Genomic DNA, 19,951 nt, shown 5'->3' with positions numbered 1-19,951 from the left:
CCCGCCTCCCCACCCCCGCCCACAGCCCGGCACCTCCTCAGCACGAAGCGGCACACGCGCAGCAAACACAAGGCGGAGCCCCGAGGGCGCGCACCGCCCGATCGCAGTCTGCGGCCCGCCTACGCACAGGCACTGGGCGGGACTGCGCTTGCGCACCGGGCGGGAGTTTGGGGGCGGGCGGGCTCGCTGTTTCTGGAAGCTTCTAAGGAGAGCCGCAGGGAGTTTGTGTAGGGCTGTGTTTGGGCCCTTGTGGCCATGATGATGTTGGTGACTAAGGTTAGGGGGTTTATTTTTATGAGGAAGAGTGTGAAACTAAGGCAGAATATGAAGGAAGCTGGGGGGGGGCGGAGGGAATAAAGCAAAAAACTAAAGTTTCTTAGCAGTCTTCCACCTTTTACTGTGCTCTTGTTTCCTTGCGCTGTGCCTGTTAGATGTGGGTTGTTTAGATGGAGTAAGACTGACTAGAGGGAGAGAGGCTAGGATAGCAGGTTGATGGTTTTTTTCATAGGAGTGTTTATGTCAGACTTGTGTTGCTGGAGAGGCATCCTTTTACCTTCTGCAGTTACGTTTTTCTTAAGGTAGCAGTTTGGGGTGAGGGGTTTAATGACCTCTTGCTTCTTTACAAGGTAAATATCCTTAGTGTTAGGTATGGGATTTGAGCAAACATTTGTGTTCTTATTTAGTTCTTAATAATGAAGTGGGTATCATCTTGTTAGGAATGTGTTATGAGAGCTAACCTTTTATGTGGGTGTGCTTTAACCTTGATACTTTGATAGGTCATTTATTGGTTTTGTGCTTCTCAAACTAGGAGAGGTTAGTTATGCCTCTCACGTGCTATTCCTGAAATAAAAGGGTATATTTTTTAAGTGTCTAAGGCAGTACTATGTATCTCATAGTGTATTATAGCGCAGTGTTAGAGACTTAGTGTAACCTGGATGGTATGCTTGTGTCATGTGATATTAAGTAAAGCTTCTAAAATAGTTTCAGCTGTTCCATTGTAGTGTCAAACTGGGAATAATTAGTACTGTCTCTTAGCAAAGCATGTTGCTAGTTATGACCACAGTGTAGCTGTATTGCTTCTTATTTAGCACTGACTTGTTCAACGCTAGCTTTGGAAGTGGAAGGCCAATGTTTTGACTTTCCTCTCCTGAAACATTTTATTAGGCACCTACTTCCAGTGTGAATTCTTTTAAGTGGTAAGCTAGACACTGCAGTGATGGTATCGTGATGTTGCTGGTTTGTGCCAAAATGAAATGCAGATTACTTCAGTCTGTAGGTAGTCTATTACTCCATTGCAATTTCTAGTTATGATATGTACCATTGCAGATTAATGTAATGTGAAATACCAGTAAAAATCTCCGTTACGTTGAAATTGTTTGCTAAGGTTAGGCCTTTTCTTTTGTGTGTGTTTGTTTGGTTTGGGTTTTTTAATGATGTAAGCATTTCCCTCTGGTGTTTCTGTGCATTTGGTTGTGTAGATAGATTGTAGCAGCCCTTATCTTCAATCAGCCTATTTCTGTTGGCCTTTGAGTGTAAGCTAAGCAGCTATACACTATAAGTAGGTTGAGGATAACAGGTGTGTTTTGGTGTACTAAAAATTGATGTGGTTGTATGTAAATAAGCATGGATGGCAAATCCTAATTAGGCTTTAACATAATGCCTCATTAAGAAGGCTGGTTTGAATCCTTTGATATGTGTAAATCAGTTGCCTAGAGTAATACTCCTGAGACAAGTAGCAGGTGTATGCTCTTTAGATATGCTTTAAAACAAATGATGGCTTTAAAAATGGTTAATCAAACATTTGTTGTTTTTTTACAGTAGTGTTGAGGAAGACTAGCTGAGAAACATGGAAGTCTTGGTGTTAGAGGTATGCTGGTGTTTTTTAAAGTCTGAAGGATTGCTCTTTGTTTATTTCAATGCAACTCTCTGGAAGTTAGATTTACAAATAAGATGATGCCTCTGTATTTCCATTCAGCAGCACTTTCTTACATGTGTGGGGTCATATATGGATTATATACATTTTGTCATTTCTTTTAGGTGTTTATATTGGTTTCATCTCACAAGAGGTCGGTAGGGATGCAGCTAAAATCTAAAATGGAAGATGTGCAACATAATCTTAAATAGAGTGTAGTATAGTACTAGATTCTACTGAATTCCGTAAGAGATCATGGTAAAATCGTTTTCCCAGAATACAGCCAGGACAGCTGACCCAAGGGATATTCCATACCATATGATGTCATGCTCAGCAATAAAGGCTGCGGGGAAGGAGGAGAAAAGGGGGATGTCTGTGATTATCAAATTTGTCTTCCCAAGTCAGTGTTACACGTGATGAAGCCCTGTTTTCCTAGAAATGGCTAAACATCTTCCTGCCAATGCAAAACAATGAATTCATTCCTTATTTTGCTTTGCTTGCATGCACAGCTGTTGCTTTACCTATTCAGCTCTCTTGATCTCAACCCATGAATTTCCTCACTTTTACCCTTCCAATTCTCTAAGTCATCCCACTGCAGGGGAGTGAGGGAGCAGCTGTGTGGTGTTTAGCTGCCTACTGCGATTAACCCATGACAACTGGGGACCCAGACCAGCTGAAAAACTGTGATATAAAGGTTTACAAAGGCTGAGCAGAAAGCTATGATACTGTTTTAAAGAAACTGACTGTCTTGCAAACTCTCTGAGCATGAAGAAAAGTCCATTGGTGGGGTTTGTTGTGGGTTTTTTATGTGTACTTCTTGAGGACAAGATGGAAGTAAAAAGCTTTATGTCTTTGCACTTTACCCACTGTTTGGTTTAACCAACTTTTTAGATAATGCTACTACCTTTTAGACTATGTATGCCATTAATTGCAGTGCTAAAGAAACTTGCAAGCTGAGAAGTCATTTAATGAACTAATGGTCTGAAGCTGAAAGATGTTTTGCTTGTTAATGTTCTGTGTGCTAAGTATCGGTCACCATAATTTTTAAGGTGCCTCACTAAAGATTTTATTTTTACATTTCCTGCTCAGATGTTCTTAAAATCATCCTATCGTTTTAGCAGGAGCTAATAGGATTTGTATTGTTATCTACCCCTTGCCCCAGATTGAAGATCCAGGTTGCTTTTGGGTTACTATGAAAGGATGTGGGCCTTACATAGTCAATGAAATAGAATATAAAAACCTGAATGCTGAAATGAATCAGTTCTATGACAAATCTAATAAAGATGTGGATGAAGTAAAGCCACCAATGGTAGAAGAAGGCCAGGTAAAATCATTGCTATATTGTGCAGATAGAAATAATCTGTTATTTGCATTGGTTTGGGGGTGAAGTATCCAAGTTATGCATTAATCTTTTAATATTGCTAAATAGAAAAGTAGATAATGGCATCTATATGGGTTATATCTTCTTATCTGTAAACAACATAAGCTGCAATGCTTGCATTTTAAAAAGAAAATTGAGGGCTGTATAATAAATACTATATTCTTGCCTCTAAAAAAACTTTGAGTGTAATTTGCTCCATTTGCAAGAACCTGCTGTCTTCTTGTTTCTTTTTCAGATTTGTGTGGTTTTCAGTGAGGAACTCAAAGGCTGGTGTAGAGCGGTTATTAAGTCAATCATGTACTGTACAGATCATTATCAAACAGAATGTTTTCTTGTGGACTATGCCAAATACATTTTTGTTAAATCAAAGGAGTAAGTGTTTGGGGTTTTTGACACTGTCATTGAAATGTATTTGTTAGTTAATGCATACAGATACTATTAATATTTATTTAGATTGATAGTGACAAGGCTTTGGTTGAATTGAGGTGTGGGTTGGGTCCACAAGAAACTGGTAGCTCTATGATAGGCCCTTGCAAGTGTGGATGCAAACTTGTCTTTTTTTAGTGAATTTTTAAAGATGCTTTCTGTTGTAGGTTTTGGGTTTTTTAAAGATTTGAAATAGAAATAATGTCAGTTTGTTATGACTGAAATGTGTGATTACCAGTTAACATTATTTATACCTTCCTCCCTTATTAAATGATTATATACTAAAAAATTAAAAAACTGTAACCAGTGAAGATCATTCACAAAGCGTATATGGAAGCAGGGTTTCACTTGCTGAACCAGCTTTTGACATCTAGACACAAATATGTGGGTTTTTTCCCCACTGCAGTTTTCTAGCTTGTTTACTTTACTAAGAGCTGACAGTCTGTCTTGGCATGGTGCAAAAAAGGTGTTTTCACAGGTTCCGAGTTTTTAATAAAACCACTGTGAAACCGACTGTTTCTAAAATCTTGAAAAATGTGTTCTAAAAAATAACTGTTCCAGCTCTTAGCTAGATTTAAAGTTCATTTCTCTAATAAAATATGCAACTTTGAGTACAAGAAGCTTTACCAAATGTCTTTTGTAGTATTCCACGAAATTAAGAGAGCTTATTTAAAATATTTTAAAATAAATCTTAAATAATGTTTTTAAATTGAATGTTGCTGTATTGGAAAACAACTTGACAGTGCCCTGAGTTTAAAATATGTTCAACTGGAAGTAAATGCGTGATTTACGGCTTTTTCATTGTAAAATAAAAAATTGAACAAAAGTGATAAATATATGGATCTTAAAAGCTTGCTCTATGTGGTGTCTTGCTGGTTATTAAAAGTCTCCCACCAAACCAAGTGTAAAGGATAAGATTAACATTCTAGTGATACCTTTATAAAGAATAAATTCTTTTTAGGAAAATGAGTACAAATGCAAATTAGTGTATTTATTAGATTTCCTTCTTGCTGATGTTAATCATGCCTGGTTTCTCACACAGAAGTAATGACTGCGAAATGGAATATGCAGTGCCAGGTGGTACATGTGATAGTATGAGGGCTAAATATCATGAAAAGACTTCAAACTATAGTGGCGAAGGATCAGAAAGGTTTCGAGTAAATAGGAAGCGTATTCATATCCAGAGCGAATCTGTTCACTAATTGCTCCTGGTAGCACCTCTCTTGGGGAGAAAAATAAAACTGTGGTTCCAGGGTGTTTCACAGCGGGAGCCAAACTTCTGGAAGAACTGTGTTGTCAGATACAGGGTAATGGAAGGATGTGTATGAGACCAGTGACTTCTGGAGAATAAGATCTGCACTGTAAAATGAGGTTATTTCCGCTTTGTTTTTAAGCATTCGAGTTGCACTGGAAGCATTTATGCAGATCCCATATAGAGCAAAAAAGTGTAGACTGTATCGCACAAAGCCAGTGACGTTGCGTATCGACTTTTGTGAAGATACTGCAAAAATAGTGTAAGTAGAGTTTAATAAATGTATTCTATTCATAAATTTCTTAAGTGTGAAGTTTTATTGCAGAAATTTGTTTTTAAAAGAGATTATATTTCAAGAAGAACATAGGAAATCAGATTTGGAAAACTGTTTCTATTTCAGAGGAGCAGTTCTTAAACAGAATTAGTTCTTAAACAGAACTGCTTCCTTAATGATTCTTCCTTCACAATTTGGGTTTTATTATTCACCTGTTTGAATCTTTTGATATTTATTTTAAAACCTTTGGAAGTTTAGACAAGTTTCTGGCAGTTCTTGCCCTTTGTCTGTCATCCCAGAGCTGTGTTTCTTCATTCCTAGCACATGAACTTCTTTACTAATCTATCCTTATGTGCTGTTTCTTACAGATGCTCATCTTGCTCCTGATACTATTTTTTTTTTTCTGGTAGTTACATGCTTGGCTGAACTGAAGTTCTGTAGCTGTTTATAGGTAGCTTTGTTTTTCCCCATTCTGTCTTTTTTCGTGACGTATTTTGGGTTCCTGTTGTGCTTTCCTTATATTCATGTCAGTTGTTTTCTCACTGCAGTTTTGAAGGACTTGAATAAGTCCTTCACTGCGGTCTGGTGGTAAAGAAAAATGCTTTTATATCCTTGAGTTCCAGGATGCTTTTGTCAAACATCCTGCCAACTTGAGAGGGACATGATTAGATCGCTGGGGAATATTGGTCCACAGCAAGAAAGCCACTTTGGTCTGTGTCGTTAAAGAATACTCAAAACTACATGTGGTCAAGCAGGTTTTGGGGGTTTTTTTTATACTCTTGTTTGGAAGAAGAAATTAGTATTTGACTTCCAATATTCTGACAGAACAAATCTTAGCATAGTTTGGATAGGAGTAGCGTACATCTTGAGTGGGCCATCATTGCGAATTGTCAAAAAAAGTAGTAGATTGTCATATTTTGTTTATGGTGCTCTTCATTTGATTCTTTTTTATTTTATACTTAAAGTTGCAGAAGATGGTAAAGAGTGAACTTGATTTTCTGCTACAGACCTTTCAGTCTTCAGCACTTCGATGTTTGTTAAGTGCTTGTTCAAAATTGCTCAATACCTATTTAATTAATGTGTTCCGCAAGTGGATTCTTGCTTTATTTTTGGTTATTCTGTTTCGTTTCTAACCATCATATTTTACGTTGGATGTAAACTATCATACCTTGACAAAGCAATATCTGATAATTTTTGATCAGTTCATTTTATTAATGAGCTGAAACGATATTATCAAGACTGAAGTTACATTCTAAGAAGTAAGATCCTGCTAATATGTCTAGTTTGTGCACTACTTAAGATTTGACATGACTTCAAATAATTTCTTTACATGCATCCAAAGTTTTTTCCAAAATTACCATTTTAATTTTTGATGATGTGGGATAACTGATCGTGTTTATTTTCCTAGACCAGCCAAAAGATGGGATAGTGCTGCTACTCGGTATTTTCAAAACCTTCTCAAAGGTAAATAAAACATTCTGCCAAAATCATAATTGGCGTTTCTATTTTGGGAAAAATAAACTGTTAGAGAAATGTAGTACTTGTGTTTATATATCTGATTAAATTTAAGAATGTTGTATATTAAAAGAAAGGAGCTATGTAAGGTTTTTTTGTATGGCCTGACTATAAGGCAAAAATATTTGTGGAGCTGCATCTTGAGTACTGCGGGCTTCCATGCTGCATAAATTTTGATAGTTGAGTAGATGGTATCCGGCTCTTGGACAGGCTAAACAGGGTAGCACTCATGTAACATTTGTTTTGAACAGTGGAGCCTTTCTGTGTATTTAGTTTAAATCTTTGAATCCGCATCACAGCTGTATTTTTGTAGTTTTGTACAGAGATGGCAAGATCTGGCTTAGGACTTTACCCTTCCAGGTTTTTTTTTTTTTTTTGACAAGGATGTAAGCACCAGCTCAAAAGAGGAGTATCTTTTTTTGTAGTTGTTAACAAATAGCTTGAGCTCTAAGTAGTTATTTAGTAAGCTAGAACTGCTTTTTCTCCAGTCTCTTCTTGTTCTTTCCCATGTTTGGTGTTTCATCCAGTCTTTTTCATATCAAGCCTTCTATTTTGGTATGAGACAGCTTTTGGTCTTACTAGAAAAGCAGCTCTTTACTGAGATTTTCTAATCTTTTTGTTTACTTGCTTCTACCTGAAAAACTACCTACCTGCTTACTCACAAGTGTAACAAACTCAACATGCAAAGTATTTGGGGAGGAGAGGATGAGTTTATGAAAGCAATAAAGGGTCTTTAGGCTGATAATTTCACATGCTAACTGGGACATAGCACTTCTCATGATTTACTATTTTTTTTGCTTCCCCCCCATCTAAGTGTCACTGTGCAAAGCAAAGGTTAGTAGGGAGCAATAATAACATTGAATTTAATTTCATAGGTATTCCCAGACTGTACCAGTAGTAGTACTACATACTTTTTTTAATTGCTAGCATATCATTAGTGTATGCAGAAGTGCTTCAGAATTTACTAAAGGACTTTTATCAGCTATGTTTGCTTCAATGAAGAACCTAACCAAGCTATATAAATGTGCAAATATAACTTCTTTTAAGAAAAGTAAATGTCAAGTTTGGAAAGTATGCATTTGTACTACAGATTGTCAGAGTCTAAAAGATTAACTAAGACTTTTAGTATAGAACTAAGACTAGTTTGTGTACAGAGGTCATTAATCTGTTTTGGCTCTCAACCTTCCTTTGAAGACCAAGGACAAGTTCATTTTTGTAACTTTTAAGTTTTTATTGCCATGTTACTTTCTTGTTCTATTTAAGTTGTTACATTTGTACTAGCTTCTCTAAAGAAATAGGTTACACATCTGATTGTAATTTCTATCTTTGTCTATCTCGGAAAGTACAAGTGAAAAATACTGATAACTTGATAACGATTTAATCTTTTTACTTGTTCTTGCGTTTATTACCATGTTTAGCAACTACCCAAATGAAAGCCAAGTTATGTGCTGTAGAAGATAACACATTTGATGTTTTTCTTTACGTGACAATAAAAGATGAAAAGGTAAGATACTTTTGTATCTACAAACCTATTCATGCACTTTGCTATGTAAGTTATAACTTCGCGATTAGTTTAAGACTGAAAAGCATTACTTGCAAGTGAGTTTTGTAATTTCTGTCAGATACAGTAGAAGCTAAATCATTCACTTATTAGAGGTTTTGTTTTATATTTCTGTTACTTGTAAAATTCTGGAGGAATTCCAAGAGGCAGAAATCCCATTTTTGTTTATGTGAACCTCTTTTTGGAAGGTATTGACAAGCGAGTGAAGTGTGAGTTATTTAGTGCACTCTTGCACCTTTTTGTGCTATCATACTTAAAGATGTTTCAATAAGGCAGTTGAATAGTATTATGAAAATAAATGGTTCACACTTGCTTTTGCATAAGACTGAGTCCTCAAACCTTTGGAGGAAAAAAAAAAAACAAACCCTGAAGTTACACACTGCTGAAATGTGTAACTTGTGCTAAATCTCTGCTGTAGCTACTGTTAGACTTAAGCAGCTGTATGGTAGATACAAGTGAATTTATTTGAATACTGCTTCTACTTGGAGTGCTTTACCAAGGCTTTTAAGACTGGAGCTGTAGTCTTTGCCACAGACAATAACTTCGAAGGTACATATTAATTTAAATATCCTCTCAGTTTGGAATCCCAATTGGCAGTAGTGTCACTGATCTCTGAGCCAATGGAGTTTAAGACGTTTTAGGTTTAGTATTACTTTTTTCTGCCAGATTTTGATGCACACTGAATCAAAAAAAAAAAAACCAGCTTGACTTACTAACAGTTTTTTTTAAAGTTTTAGAGCTCATAGAAGAAGTTAATTGAGTACAGAATTTTAGGCAGAAGCATGAAACTGACAACTAATTGACACCTGTTTAGAGAACATTCAGGAAGATATGACTGACTTTCCTATTCTGGAGTTAATATTCTTCAGAAAGCATTTGCTGATACTGCTTATGTCTTATTGCTGCTGTTTAAAGCTTCAAATAAATTCTAAACAAGTATGTGGTGGTGTAGCTTATTGCTTGTTGATACTGGTCAATAAAGATCTTGGGTTTTTTTTTTTTTTTTTTAGGTATGCGTTAATGATGATCTTGTCTCAAAGAACTTTGCTCGTTTTGAGGAAGCTAACGAGAATACAGGGAGTTCTGCAGATTGTCAGGAGAACCAAACATCATTAAATGTTGAGTCTCTTCCAGTGAAAACTGTTAATCCTGCGCTTGCTTTCAGGCCAGTGCTGTTTCAGGAGAAGGTATCAACAGATCTTGAAACAGGTGGGAACCGTGTGTGTCGGAAACAATCATACATGCAATGCACCATGTGTCTTTAATTAAACATGAACCTGCTGTCTTGGTTCGAATCCAACAGTTGGATCAAATGGTATCCTTCTAACAAATCATGCTTGTGTATCAGATTTCACAAAGACCAGTCAAATCATCAGATGCAGGAATATTGTAAAGCTTTTTGTACTATGTAAGACGAAGGCTGAAGGTGAGTTACATGGGCATTTGTTGATATGCTTAATAGCATTAGATATTATTGAAATTACTCGTGGCATTGATCAATGATGCATTACTGTTTTTTTTTTAGTTTGGAGGGGTTTATTTGAACAGAGGTACTTTTAAAACGAGTATTTACCATGAGTTGCCTCATTTATAGTGATTCCAGTCTTTCTTTTTAAAAATACGCAACCGTCCATCCTTGTTCACTCAGTTCATCTGCATAGTTACCTCTGTGTAAAGATAACTATTTTTTGGTTGTTCTTTTTGCCATTAGGAAATGATACAAGCAACTCTACAAGACGGTTGCAACCCACTGTAAATGAAAATACTGGCTTTTTGTGTTCAGATAATCAGAAATGTGTTTCTGCATTTTTTTACTTATCTTTCTAGATTCTGCTTTTTCTAGTTCCTTTCTTGAAGAGACATACCAAAGGTCAAGCACAGATCTAAATGAAAATACTGTGCCTGTAAGTATTATATTTTGTATTAAATTGTCCAAAATGAACTAAATTAAACATACGTAGGACAGATTAGAAATACTGCAGTCATCTAGCTTGTTCTTCTATGTAACATAGATCTGGGGGACTGCACTAATTCTTGATATAGTTAAAAAAACATTCTACTTCAGTTTCTTTTTTTTAAATTGCAGAAAATTTTAAAAGATGTACTACAGTCCTTGAAAAGGTTGTGCCTCCTTTTGCACTCCTTTACTATAGTTTTATGAAGATGATAGCTGTCTATACTACACAGCTTAAAATTTTCTGGATACATAAAAATGTTCTTTTTCCCTGAAAACAAAATAGTCCTTATGCTGTACCATGGTAAACATTCACTGGAGTCTCTTCTTATTTGTTGAGTTGTCTAATACTTTAATCTGGTTTCTTGCTATTTTCTCTCTTTTTGTTTGCTGTTCTTTTCTGAAACATTTTCAGAAGGTCAGCGGTCATTCTTGAGTGTTAAATTGTGTACTGAATTGCACAATTGGAGCTATTACAATGTCCATGGGAGGAAAGGAAAATGAACTGATAGATTCTAGGCAAATAATCACTGTTGAGTGTATGCAATCTTGGCTCTTTTAAAGAGCCTGTGTGCTGTTCCATGTCCTCTTCTGCTAGATGCTTTAAAGGAGAATTTTGCTTCTATGATAGCAATGGAAGTACTACTTCTGTCAGGTCAGGGGAAAAAAAAAAAGGGAGTTTTACAGAAGTTATTTTTTAGCTCTGCTGAGAATTGAAGTATGACAACCACTCCTAAACTTAAACTGTAATACCTTATTAAAATATTTTGGAAAGAATGACGATGAAAGTAGTAGTGTGGATTGTTATTGAAGCAGAGCAGGATTACCTTTATACCCTTCTGCAAACAGTCAGCTGAATTACCTTTACCAGGCACTTGAGTGATACAAATCTTTGACCAAGTCATGCCTGTTGACTGCTGGTGACTAATGATGAACGCTAGAAAATCCCCTGTTCAGAACCAGACATCTTTGGGGTAACACTGGATGCAGTATCTGCTACTGGTTATTCCCTTGAGGATTTGCAGTGTTGTTCAATTTAAGTTCATGTGCATTGTTTTTGTAAGTGTGCAGCTGGGTAACCTGTTTTTGTTTTTCCTCCTGTCTGTGGTGTGCAGGCTTTCCATGATTTTTTCTTAATTTTGTTTGAAAATGTTTAAAAACTAATCAGTATGTGTACAAACTAGCTCAGGTCCCCAGTTATGACTATAGCTTGAGATGTGACGGTGAACTAGTTCTTCTTTTGTGTGGGCGATGTTCTTGTCGCATGCTTGATTCCTAGTAAAGAAACACTTGTTACTGTTCTGCAACAAGTTAGACAGTTTTCTGAAGTTTTGTTTCATCAAAATGAAAGACAATCTTGATAAATCTTTCTTTAAGAAATACTAATAATGAGTATTTGTCTCACTACCGGTCTGTGTAACTTAGCAGTATGTATGAATTGTATTTAAACTGTGTTTGCACTTTCTTTGGCTATTTTTCATCAAAATACCATTTTTTAAATACAATAAATGCTTTTGAGTCATGTGTAAGCTAAAACCCTTTCATTAAGTATTGCCTTTGTCATCTATTTGTCACATGCTTTCAGAGTTTTCAAAATCTTAGTGAAGCAAGAAACTTTGTCTTTCTTAGCAACAAAATTGAGCCATCGTCACTTCTGGAAACAGCACCACTTTTTGATGATCTGAAAAAGGTAATGCTAATGTAATACATTACACTGAATATCTTTTTAAGGCTAGTATCGTACCCCAACGTTAAATACTAAATATAATAGTAATACGTAATTTTGATTGAGGAATGTCTAGGGGGTTGTTCATGTGGTTGAATAAACGAAGCTTCAGAGAGATGCTGTAAGAATTGTACACGTTTCTTCTGGTATATCAGTTACTGCCACAAGTCATGGGATTTGACTTTTAATATAATAATTGAACTCCTCAGCCCAGAAGAACTTTCTCATATTGCATGTTAGGGACACTTACTATGTAGTGGGTCAAAAGCTCTTAAATCACTCAGTGTTGAGTGTTGTCTTGTTTTGTTAGTGTTTAAGTACACAGTTTTCATGTGCAACTCTTAATTTCTCTTTCTGTAGGAACTTACTCGGAAACAATTTTTAGGCCCTAACTTCACAGAATCTTACTGTTGGCCGCCAGTAGCTCGAGGATGTGATGTAGTTGCCATCTCGTATCAGGGAAACGATCCTTTCTTATATATTCCACCAGTTCTTACATTTTTGCAGTCGGGAAGTTGCTACAAAGCCTTGCCAAACAGGAATGGAGTAGGTATATATTAGAGTAGTAACAGGTTTTCTGTTCTAAAGTGCAGATGTAGAATAATAATCCAAAAGAGGGTGGATGTTTAGAATGTATACATTTAATGTTATCTTAATGTATCTTCATGATGCTTGCCAGTTTATATAAGCCCTCTGCATAGAGGCTTACAGAGATGGACTGCATGAATGTGGGAGTATAAAACTTACTTGTCAAGTAATATCTAACAAGTGGTTAATGTCACATCACTTTGATACTTGATTAGGCTTTGTTTTAGGCTTTGTTTTTGAGGGGATAGTATGTAGTCATTAAATTAAAATTTGTATTAGCTGTTTTAAATATTGTAATTCACTTTCTAACTCAGATGACAGAAACACAGAATTATTGAGGTCGTAAAGGACCTCTGGAAATTGCCTAGTACAACCCCAAGTAAGACAAGATGCTCCTGCTTCTGTTAAATTTTTGGACCTTTTACTGTATCTTGCTGCATGCATCCTTTTTGTCCCCAGGTAGCCTGGTGTATGGTTCCTTGAGTCTGTAACATCTGCATTTAGGAGGTGATATAGTACTAAAAGCTTCAGTATTGAAGTACTTAAAGGCCTGTGTTGCAGATCTTGTTTTTGTCCTAAATGCTGAAGTAGTACAATTCTTAAGATTCTGAACTTTTGTCTAATACTATGGTGTAAAATTTTGTACATATGTATGTAGCCACTAGCACTTATTTTATGTCCCGGGTGGAAGAAGGCACAACTTGTTTTTGAGCTACTGAAAACATACGAGAGATGCTCCAGACAGCTTCATCCAATGTTGATAATACTTGGGCAGAACAAAGAAGAAGCTAGAAGTGTGAAAATTCGAGGATGTAAGAATACTTTCTATCTTCTTAATTATGCTTGAAAACAATGTGGGCTGCCTTAATTGCAGGAAACTGTGAAAGAAGCAATTTGTACTTCTTAAGATTTTTGTGTTATAAAGTGATAATTCTGTTCCTTTAATGCTATAACTCTGTGGTGATACATGAAGCTTCAGTAGTGTTATTTAACAGTAGTGCTGAAGATCATGCTGAATTAGGATTAATCATGGACTTTCTTGATTTAGAACCAGATTTTAATAGCTTCTTTTTTTTTAATACACGAGCACCCATTGCTGGACAGAGGTACTGGGTCTGTCAGGGATGGAGTTAATTCTCTTCATAGTCTGTATGGTGGTGTGTTTTGGATTTGTAACTGGAACAGTGTGGATAACACACTAGTGTTTTGGCTCTCGCTGAGCATCACTTGCATGGCATCAAGAATTCCCTTTTTCCCAGTCTGCCACCCAGTGAGTAGGCCGGGGGTGGGCAAGAAGCTGGGAGGGGACACAGCCTGGACAGCTGACCCAAACTGACCAAAGGGATAATACAATACTGTCTAATGTCATGCTCAACAATAAAAAGTTGAGGGCTGGGGATGATCTGATGAGTGGCTGGGCATCTGTCTGCTTGTGGGATGTCGTCAGTGGGTGCATAAACTGCATAAATGTCCAACTTACATTTTAGTTGGAAGTAATTTTTTTTTAAAGGTGTTTTCCAACTTGCTTATTGCAATAAATTCTAAGTAATTTGTGCATATAAATTCAGTAATGTGCAGAGGATACTCCATAGAGAAGAGGAAGCATAGAATTAGTAAAAAAGCTGTTGGGAGACTTGCCCTACTTAAGTGTATTTACTTAAAAACACTTAGTTTTACTATTCTTGTTTGGTCTTTCTGTTAAGCCTTAATTGATATCTGTATTTTTAAAAGTGGCTCTTCTTGCCAAGAAAACAAGAAATATGGATAAAACTATGAAGGATTGCGTAAAACTTTTCAGTTTCAGCAGTTTGTGTTCTTACATCCATCATTCAAGTTTAAGAGCCTGGTGGATGAATTCAGATCTTTTATTGGTAGAGCTGTTGGTATATTTGCACAGATTGATTGGTGTGGGTTTATTTTTTTATATATATATATACACACACATATATGTGTGTAGATATGTAAGCTACAATGTGTCCTTTATTCTGTTTTTAAAACTGAACTCTTCTAAAGGCTGCTCTTGCACGTATTTAAATACTTACCTTCTGTCTATCTGGTTCTGAAGTTCTTATCTCTGCTTCCGTTACCTTATTGGAAAATGAAATGGTGTCCTGCTTTGTAAGCTTGTTAACATTCAGACCTTTCACTCTTAAAAACTGAGTTTTACCCACTTGGGTCTTAAAGACATGCAGGGTTAGAAAAATACAAGCATACTAAAAATGACTCTTCAGCAGAAGTCAGAAAATGGAGTTCAGTGTTCTCTATTAAAAAAAAAAAAAAAATTAAAAAGCACCCCGACTTCAAGATGATGCATCTGAAATGCAGATGTCGCCTTTTTAATAGAACTACCATGTCCTATGGTGTCTTGTTAATATTCTTTCAAGTTGTAAGTTAATGTTAACAGTCTTTTCTTCCTATTTGTAGGTGAGGTAATCGTGACTACACCGTATAGCCTCCTGAGACTGTTTGAACATCACAGTTTATTATTTTGTAGACTTTGCCATCTTGTTCTTGATGAGATTGAGGTACTGTTCTCTGACGCTACTAAACAGGTAAATGGTCTTGTCCCGTTCTACGCTACTGCTCCATTATGCTGTCTTCCTTTGCTGTGGATGGTTTCCCAAGGACTTGCATTTTTTTCAACTTGGTAGCAGTAGTTTTAATCTTTAAAGGCTTGCATCATCTGTCTGTAAGGAACTTCCTTTTCCCTCTTATCAGTGCTGTTTGAACAGCTTCGGTTCAAGAACCGTCTTTATTGGTAAACTCCTCAGTCTCTGTAGAATGAAAAGCAGAAGTGAATGATGAAATAGTCTTGGAAGCAATCGTAAAAACTTTCTTTGGGCCTTAATGATAGTGCAGGCAAAAGGAGAAGCTGATCGCTACTCGAAGAATCTTGGAAGAGGAACAGCATTAAGTTCCATGTTGACAAGGGTGAATATATTGTATCGGTTTTCAAATGATGACTTACAACTCAAGTTTAAGAAAATTCCTTATTTTTTTATTGCTGCTTTGAGGCTTCATAGGATAGATGCTTTCTGTTAGTATTACAGCATATTACATCATCAGTATGCAAAAAACAGCTTACACACCTTTTTTCACTGTCATAGACTTTTTTAAATCATTAACTTAGTACCTGTTTAAAATTTGGTGATGAGACTAAAGTGTTGTGTTTCTAACTGTGAAAAGCTAGAGAAACTTCTTAATGGAGATAGATTGCCCAATTTGCTATATGTGAAGCTCTTAAATATGTCTTCGTAGCAGCAAATCTCAAGTCATAAATTAGATGAAATGTCATCCTTATCCAGTGGGACATTCCTTCTTTCTGTTCAGGCTGTTTTCTGTTGTGTTCTATACTACTTGAGATGGAGTGCAGGTATACCATATGAAGATTGTGGGAAAGGTAGTTTGTAAAATACTGTGCGTGTATCTGCGATTTTTGTAGGATCTTCTCGGCTTCTCAAAAGCATCAGTCTTGAATAGAAAAAAGAAGACCTGCTCTTTCAGATGGAAGTGATCATTTGATAACGTTTGGACTATTGTAGCTCTTCTAAAGCACTATGTTACAGAAATGTTACATTGTTAAAAATATTGCTGCTATGGGTAAGTTTAGTGCCAGGTTGAGAGATCTCTTAGGATTCTACCAGAGCCCTAGAACACTTCTTAGCGTGCTAGTGCTTTGCCAGAAATCCTGATGTCGTTCTGCAGCTGGACTGCTTGTCACTTATGTAAGGTGATGTCATCAGGAATATATTCATTCTGTCCTAGTGATTTTTATTTTTTATAAATGATTTTGTGGCACACCCTTTTTTTTTTTTTGCAAATTACTGTATTGGCAGGTTGGGCTTATCTTCTACTTACCTCCTAGTTTTTGCTGACTGCCTCTGACCTCTTGGATCTACTTTTGCCTAGGCTTAGTATTTTTCAGGTTTGAACAGATCCTTTTCCTGATATTTCCATCTTCTCTGGGCAGAATCCTGTGTTATGATCTTGTGTGCATGCACATGCTGTTCCTTCATGCTGTCTTGTCACTTTCTTCTTGCTTCAGAAGTCGTTCAAGTAATAGGATAAAAGTGCACAAACCAAACACTTCATTTTGGGATGTGAAATTTGTGTTTTGCTGTGCTGGTGTTTTTATGACTGGAAAAAACTGTGTGCTGAAACAGTGTACTTTTCACTGCTATTACATGCTTATTGGAATAGGGTAAGAGGATAGAAAAAAAACTTTTTTCGTTATAGGTTTTTACTATATTAGATTGTTACAAGAAAGCCATTATTACTGAAGAGTGGGAGTATTCACCGCATCAGATTATTGCTGTTGGAACTCGTTGGAATAAACATATAGCACAGTTGATAAAGGAGTTCATGAATGATCCTTACATTGTGATAACAGCTATGGAAGAAGCTTCCATCTATGGAAATGTGCAACAGGTAAAAATTGGGGGATGATGTCACTATTTCTTTACTAAGATATTTTGCTGTTTGTACTGATCAAGGTCAGTATGTATGGCTGCTGATTGTTTATTTTAAGTGGGTAGTGCTACAATCCTAACTCAGACTGATCAGGTGCACCTCCCATGTATGAACTGAGGTGACTCTTAGAAGACCTGTGCAAGTTAATCACTGGATGAGCTGAAGGTCTTTTACCTTGCTTTGTAGGACTGAGGTGAAGATACTCCCTCAAGTATTTCATTGTTAGTGCAAATGAATCTGAATTCTATGTGAGGTATTTGCAAATGGTATAGTTTGTGACCAGAATTTTGTCAAAGTGTTTTTGTAATTGTTAATTTGAGTGGCAGAACTACAAGGTAAGTTATCCCAAGACAGAGCTAGTGAAATACTTGTTATACTGCTGCGTGCCACACAATACAGAGCTTAACTTTCTGGAAATTTTAGGTCAAATTATTACATGTTCTTAGGTGTCTTCTCATTTAATTTCCTGTCGATGTGGTGTAGCTCTTAAAAATAATACAAAATGTTGTAAGTATGATCTGAATTCTTCTGTGTCTCAAAATGTAATAATTTGGGGATTGAGAATGTTGGAAAGTCTCTAGAACTAGACATTCTGAGCATGAGACAAAACTGAAAAAAACCCACCACTTTTTGTGAGAAGTCTGATTAATGGTTTGGCAGGACTGAAAATGTCAGTGGTTTGATGCTTTAGTTATTAAGAGTATTTCAGGTGGGTGCAGTATGCTTTTGGAGTGTGAAGCTTTTTCTTAGTGGTATGTGAAAATGCCAAACTTAAAAGACTGATAAATCACCTAAAATTAAATGCATGAAAAATCTTAATGTGGGATTTTGATTATGTGTTGGATTTTAATTATACTTCTGGAAGCTGTCCTAAATGAATGCCTTTTGTGAAAGTTGTATCTTCTGTAAGTTTAACAGAAGACCTACGACTTACTGGAGCTACCATTTACTGGATTCTCTTTGGTATTACGTAACAATGCTTAGTGCTTATTAAAAGGAAGAATTAGGTAGTAAAATATATAGATTACATGAATTATCAGCCCTTTGCTTTGTATCTACTTCTAGGTCGTGCGACCTTGCACGAACAGTGAGAGAACTGATGTGTTACTCAAAATACTGGATTTTACCCATGATAATCTTCAGAAGGTGCTGGTGTTCACTAATTCAGTAAATGAAGCAGAAATGGTTCATAAGGTAAGAAAGTATTTAAATTTACATAGATAAGTGCTTTTTTTAATTGTTAAGCTATGACAAACTATAAAATATCTTGGCTTCTGAGAATAAAGGATGAGTGTGAATTTGGAAGTTGATTATTTCTGCTAAAAATAGCCCCAACCCTGCTCTTCTGCCAACTAGAAGAAAGCCTAACTGACAGGAACATCTGGCATAGAATGCATTCATTACTAAATTCTTAACTACATTCTGTCTGTCGGGTTGGAACTTTGAGTTGAATCAAACTGGCTTTTTTCCAGTAAAAGTTCTGTCAGTTTTTTAATTTTATTTTTTACTGTTTCCAGGAGTGGTATGGGGGGAGAAAACTTAAGCCACCATGTTAAGAAGTTCTGTTACTTTCTACTCAGGAGTAGTTGAGATTGTAGAAGGCTGTTTCTCTGATTTGAAAGAAACATTTTCTGTCATCCTGTGAAAGTCTACTAGAATTTAGTCATAGGGCATGGGGGGAAGATAGCATGCGTAATATGTATTTTCTTAAAAACTGGCATAAAACTGCTTCAAAATTATCTGCAATAGAACATGCTCCAGTTTCCCACCTTTTTTGTGGGATTGTATACTGACTGTTTCAGAGGTGGAGACTAAGAAGGAGTTTTCCTGAAATAGTTCCTTCTTCAGGTATTATTATAGCAATGAATATATATATAACAACATAGCAATAGAAAAATCTCTTCTGTACTTTCATTGTCTATTTGCTCGTCCTCCAACACCGCAAAGTAAGAGGAGTGCAATCTGATTTGACTTGGAAGCAGGAGATGGGAAGCAGTTCTGTTAAGTCTGGATAGGGTGATGCGGATGATGGAGATGATATTGCTAACGAGGGCAAGCTATGAGGATATTTGAATTAAAGCCTTTAGTAATAGCTTCAAGGATGGGATAGCAAAAGGATGTGTGGCTGGATTGTTCAGATGTCATAGGAAGAGAGATGTCAGTCCTGAAACATGGGAATGTATTCCCTTCCAGAAGCTGGAATAGATGCTGTGCTATTTAAAGGATTCCAGATACACTAACATTTACATAAGAAGAATGTTTAATCTTTGACGATTGTTAATGGAAGCAAATCTCGTTTTGTCTTGTGACTTTCTAGCACATTTTCCTTGAATATTTGAGGGTTAATTCCTTCAAGCATATCAAAACCAACCCCACCACCACTTAAAGGAAGAGTGTTTATTGATGCTAAAGAAGTATCGAAGCTGTTTGTAGTAATCCTTGTGTACATCAACTTCAAATATCTTAAATGGTCTACAAAAATATTTTAAGTGTTAACTTAGTTCATTAGACATGCCAGTTTACCAAATAACCGAGGTTTTTGTAGTGATTAATTTGTGAACCTTGAACTTGACAAATACATAAAACCTTTTGAGAATACTACATTCATGCAAGTTAAGTATGAGTAGATCCGTGAGGGATTTTTAGTGCTTTTTGTGACACTGAAACCTGAGCCTGCATGTTGTTAGATGATAGAATCGATTTAGAATAGAAAGGACACCTTAATGGTGGGAAAATCTTCAAATGGAATTTGTACTTTCTTAAACATCTGTTTAATGTATTAATCCATAGGAACCTGAGTTTATTAGTTTTCTTTTTGTACAGGAAGTTAGTAAGTTTTAATGTCCATAATCTCAACTTTCGTTTTTTTTTTTTTTTCATTAAACAACCAAA

General features: G+C 36.2%; 1 protein-coding gene across 1 annotated transcript in view; it reads left to right on the top strand.

Moving 5' to 3' along the window:
* The first annotated feature begins 1,846 nt into the window (after positions 1-1,846).
* LOC103913735 (putative ATP-dependent RNA helicase TDRD12) overlaps positions 1,847-19,951 on the top strand; it is a 34,141-nt gene continuing 16,036 nt past the window's right edge. Inside the window, exons 1-14 of the mRNA XM_009320275.1 lie at positions 1,847-1,867; positions 3,075-3,236; positions 3,529-3,665; positions 5,114-5,233; positions 6,654-6,709; positions 8,179-8,264; positions 9,332-9,530; positions 10,149-10,225; positions 11,861-11,965; positions 12,362-12,547; positions 13,248-13,401; positions 15,014-15,141; positions 16,826-17,017; positions 18,125-18,253. Coding sequence (XP_009318550.1) covers positions 1,847-1,867; positions 3,075-3,236; positions 3,529-3,665; positions 5,114-5,233; positions 6,654-6,709; positions 8,179-8,264; positions 9,332-9,530; positions 10,149-10,225; positions 11,861-11,965; positions 12,362-12,547; positions 13,248-13,401; positions 15,014-15,141; positions 16,826-17,017; positions 18,125-18,253 — 1,752 coding nt within the window. The remainder of the gene's footprint in view (positions 1,868-3,074; positions 3,237-3,528; positions 3,666-5,113; positions 5,234-6,653; positions 6,710-8,178; positions 8,265-9,331; positions 9,531-10,148; positions 10,226-11,860; positions 11,966-12,361; positions 12,548-13,247; positions 13,402-15,013; positions 15,142-16,825; positions 17,018-18,124; positions 18,254-19,951) is intronic.

This window comes from Pygoscelis adeliae, unplaced genomic scaffold, assembly GCF_000699105.1.
Source record: "Pygoscelis adeliae isolate BGI_AS28 unplaced genomic scaffold, ASM69910v1 Scaffold62, whole genome shotgun sequence".
NCBI lineage: Eukaryota > Metazoa > Chordata > Aves > Sphenisciformes > Spheniscidae > Pygoscelis > Pygoscelis adeliae.
The sequence above is the reverse complement of the archived record's forward strand: the minus strand, read 5'-3'. Positions and strand labels throughout refer to the sequence as shown.